This window comes from Spodoptera frugiperda, chromosome 28 (assembly GCF_023101765.2).
Source record: "Spodoptera frugiperda isolate SF20-4 chromosome 28, AGI-APGP_CSIRO_Sfru_2.0, whole genome shotgun sequence".
Lineage (NCBI taxonomy): Eukaryota > Metazoa > Arthropoda > Insecta > Lepidoptera > Noctuidae > Spodoptera > Spodoptera frugiperda.
Window position 1 is genome coordinate 539,934 of NC_064239.1, and position 4,972 is coordinate 544,905.

At 41.6% G+C, this 4,972-nt stretch overlaps 1 protein-coding gene across 1 annotated transcript; it reads right to left on the reverse strand.

Annotated features, from left to right (window-relative positions):
* Positions 1-445: 445 nt before the first annotated feature.
* Positions 446-4,744, reverse strand: LOC126912652 (uncharacterized). Its single transcript, XM_050705712.1, has one exon. The coding sequence runs from the start codon at positions 3,440-3,442 to the stop codon at positions 650-652; it is 2,793 nt and encodes a 930-aa protein (XP_050561669.1). The 5' UTR covers positions 3,443-4,744; the 3' UTR covers positions 446-649.
* Between the last annotated feature and the right edge of the window lie 228 nt (positions 4,745-4,972).

A 4,972-nucleotide genomic window follows, 5' to 3' on the forward strand; every position in this document is an offset into this window, starting at 1 on the left:
ATTTGATAGTAGTTTAGTAAAAAATAATAATTCAGTTTGAATTATAATAGTTAGTTGTAGTATACAAAAGTGTTTATCACTGTCTTAACACGTAACGAATCAATTGCCATCAAATAAATACATTCGACTTCTTGGAATATCACAATAGCTAAATTTCAGGACCAAACAAACAAATCAATCGTACTTACTTACCTTCAAGAAATTCAGCAACAGTAACTTCCTTCAACCATTCACAACAGGCTCCACTGAAATTTCAGAAATAGGTTAATAAATCACACAATTAATATTGTTCATGAATCATATTTATTAGAATCGATTGAAATTGGCTGAGAGCTCTAAAAAGCACAGACTGAGCTATAATCGATTCAAAAGCACTTAAATATCGAGACGGAATAAGTAACGACTCGTATTAGTGAAACGGTTTAACTTGGTAAAGTCGTTAATTATTATTATTAATCATTTATTTCAGACTTAGTCCATAAATTACATAAATCAAAAATCACAATCAATAAATACAATCAATTAAATAAAATCAAAATTAATCAAATAAAATAAAATAAAATATAAAACAAAAATAGAAATTAAAAACCCATAGTACTCATAATGTCATAAATACAATCAAGTAAAATAATACAATTAATATACAATGTCAAAGAAAAAGAGGAGAAGCGCTAACATGAAGCTGCATCCACCTCTGTAACAGGGACAGGTCCCACCGCTCGGACAATACCCTCAGGAGACTGTTTGAGCTGCCTCGTAGGCGACTTAATAATGAAGCGCTTCGCTTCCTGATAATCGCGAAAAAATCATCCGTCCGCGCCTCAGCAAACATAGTGGAAGCACTACAAAACCGAGGCAGCCCCAACAGTATCCTAAAAGCGTTGTTGTACTGCACACGCAGCGCGTTGTACGCCCGCTGCGTAAAGCTAGCCCACAGGCTGCACGTGTAAAAGGACTGGCAATATGCCTTAAAAAGTGTCACTTTAACTGGTCCAGTACATCGCGCAAACCTGCGAGTCAACATATTACAGCGGACAGCCAGCGCCCTGCGCTCTCGCTCAATGTCCAGATTGTCACTCAAATCATCAGAGACCCAGTGGCCCAAGTATTTAAATTGCTGCACCCTTTGTAAAGGAATGCCGCATAGAGTGACAGGTGGTACAGATGAGTAATTTTTGGTACCAGCTTTGAAAACCATGAATTCACTCTTTTTAGCATTATAAGTAAGCCCATGGGCCTCCGCGTACGACTCGCAAATGCGCAGAAGTTTACGCAAAGCAGCTATCGATGGACTCAGCAATACCATATCATCCGCGTAACTGATGTTGTTCATACACACTCCATCTATAGAACATCCAATATTAGTACTGCTGAGTTCACCGACCAGCTGATTTACGTACAGGTTAAAAAGGCGAGGCGAGGATAAACCCCCCTGCCTCACTCCGCACTCCAAACTATATACATCCGATCGCGCACCCAACCATCTAACTGCATTCTGCTGATTACTGTACCAGTACTGGAGCAACGATACAATGCTAGGCGACACATCTGTTTCACATTGTAGCTTCTGCCATAGCTTGTCATAACACACCAGATCAAAAGCTTTAGAAAGGTCTAAAAAGCATGCATACACCGGTGTGCTTCTGTCCGTATAGTACTGAACAGTCTGCTTGAGACAGAAGATAGCACTCTCAGTTGACAAGCCGGGTCTGAACCCAAACTGAGCGTCATGTAAATGGATGTGCGCTCCCAACTGTTGATCAAGCAAACTGTCCAGCACCTTAGCTATGACAGTCGCAAGCGAGATCGGTCTGTAATTAGACAGGTCCGATGAGTCCCCCGTCTTGTCTTTGACAATTGGCACTACGACTGTGTGCATTAAGTCATCGGGTAAATAACCGTGACTAAGACACAAGTTAAATAATAGCGCAAGGACTCTTGGCAGATGTACACCCCCGTACTTCAAATGCTCAATGCTGAGATCATCATGACCTGGGGACTTGCCTCTCACCATCTTTTTTATAATTTGGGCCACATCCTTGGCGGTGAATCTAACACTGACATACCCAGGGTGGTTCCCAACATCGAGCACCTGTGACGCGGGCCCGAGCGGCGACATTACACTAAAATGCCTCTGAAAGGCACAGGCTATGTCCCGCGGCTCATGCGCACCACCGATAGTCGCCGGAGAGCCCGACCTTGGATTCAGCTTGTGAGTATTTTTCCAAAAATCACCAAAGCTCTTATTTGAATGATGTTCTGCAATGATATCCATTTTTATCTGACATTCATTATTTTGGCAGTACTTTAATTTTTGTTTAAAAAGTTTCCTAGTCTCACACATATTATTATAATGATATCCAGATCTAGGACGTCCATACGATACCCACTGCTGAAAACAAAGCCTGGCCCTCCGGTGAGCGCCACTAACGTGCCTGTTCCACCCCGTCACATATTTAAAATTGCCGCGCTTAGGTACAATGCAGCTTCTCTTAGCGGCTTCAGTCAAAATATTTATAATGTCAATGTACATCTTATTTATTATCATTTTATGGTTCTGATCACTACATGTCACATCTGCGCAACTACATAACTCAGATGGGAAGTCAATCTGCTTAAGTCCTAAATTACAGTATTTAGTATAGTCTTGAATTTGACTACTGTCCCTAAGTCCCCACTTGACACAATTAAATGTATTCGAACTGATTGAAACTTTAGGTTTAACAATTTTTACATCGCATTCAATCATTAGCGGATAATGGTCAGACCAATATGTGTCATACAGTACGCACACATCAACGACGGCGCGCCGCGCCGCACCCGTCACTACACAGTGGTCGAGCCACCGGCGACACCCGTGCGCATCACTTACAAATGTATAAGTATCGCGGGGTAGCCACTCAAAGTCTAGACACGTCCACGATTGTTCATTACAAAATGTTATTAATTCGTTCGAGAACAACTCACCTGGGTGCGCGTTAAAGTCTCCCAGAATGAACACAGATTCCACATCACAACTTTCAATAATCGCGTTTAACTCACTTAGACACTCTGTAAACTCCGTGAGATTATCGACTGAGTCAGTAGGCATGTACACTGATATCACCAACATAGACCGGTCATGAAGCACTACCTTTATCGCAGTGAGACGCACACTAGTACACGCGATCACAGACACCGTTGGGAACATGGTCTTCCTCCACAGCAAAGCGACTCCACCGTATGGCCTCCCTCTAAGTACTCCAGCGGTTGTATCGACAGCAGACTTGCCAGTAAAAGAAAATGCGTCATCAATGCTGCCCAGAAACTGTAGGTCGTGAGGCAAAAGCCAGGTCTCCTGTAGTGCCACAATGTCCGCCGTCCGACAAAGCCGCCCCACACAATCCACCGACCTAGTGACACTCTTACAGTTAAATGTAACAAGTTTAATGGTACTATCCATTTACTGATGATATTAGTCCCTTTATCTCCCGGTAGGCAGGTTTGTCCGAGTTGCGATTGTAATCAACAAAACGGCGATATAATACCCCGTCGGGCCAAAAGTCCTCGGTCATAAACATGCCATACTTTTGTTTTGGTACAAAAACAATGAATCCATTATAATTTCTGTTTGATTTCATATTGATCTTTTCCAATTTTATTTCTAAGCTGGTTTTCTTCAGTAAATACGATTTTATATCGTTCTCCGATGTTTCTTTAGAAACATTGTAAACATAGATCGGGACTAAAGTACTCGCAGCCTTGAAATTATTATCTGAAGGTACAATAGCTGTCCCTGTATTACCTACAAAGCGGTTTCTCAATCGGTTTTTCTTCCTCTGTACCAAAGTCCATTTCTCATCAGATTTTTGTGATTTAGACTGTGGTTTAGCTAATCCATCTTGCACAACAACAGAGAAACTCTTTCTAGTTTCAGCGCATGACTGTTGATGGGCTGGCCGCTCAGAACTATAAACACAATTCACTGTAGACGTCGGCAACGTTGCATGACTCACCATCGCTTTAGACAGCGCGCGATCAGCTGAGCTGCGATCACTCGTAGGCGACGCCGTTCCAGTCCCTATTACGCGCGGTGTTTTTACCGCGCTACCCACATCCGACAAGATGTTAGTCTGTCTTTTTAAGGGATTTGTCGTAGGCTGTTTTTCTACAGATTTATTTGCGTAGCACATAGGCGATAAACCCATTGGCCCACTTTCATGCTCAAAACTCGACAAAGCACAGGCACCCCGTCTTATATTAACGTTTCGAGAAACGTTGTTTACAATTGACGCATTCTTTAGTGCGTCTATTTCTACAGCTAGATCCTTAACTTGGTTCACTGTAGCGTATTCCTCAGCTATACGATCTATTTCGCTTCGCATCTTCAAAAGATCTTTGAGAAGTTTTGTCACATCGACATGGTCAAACAAAACAGGGGGTAGTTTTTGTAAATCCTTTGCAACAAAAATAGGGATTTCTTCGGGATCAGTTTCTTTTAAAAGACATATAATATCATCTATATCACGTAATGATTTTCCCTGTCTTTTCCGTATCTTCTTGGGCTTTGTTGTCGAAACAGATTCAAACAACAAGTTCTTAGCGGTCAAAATTTCACTTTCCGAAAAAGCACTAACACAAATACGAGCAATACTTTGCTCATCCATTACGTCCAGTTTATTGCAAATAAATGCCAATGCCTCATTTATAACGACATTGCAACTAGCACACTTTACAATATTAGTAGCCATTTTTTCCCGAGCAGACGAGCAACACACGCGCAACCGATCGACGACGCGTGCGACGCAGACTGTCGGGTTAAGCCGGCCCGATTTTATGAAAGTATCAACCGTTTTGTTTTGTTACGTAACTACTCTCGTATTTTTTTTAACTTTAAATGGTTTTTTCGTTTAATTTACATGGCTATCTCAATTTTGAAGTGTTTTTCAGTGTAGGAAAAGCTTTACTATTGTCTATTTGGAGTCATTTCCAG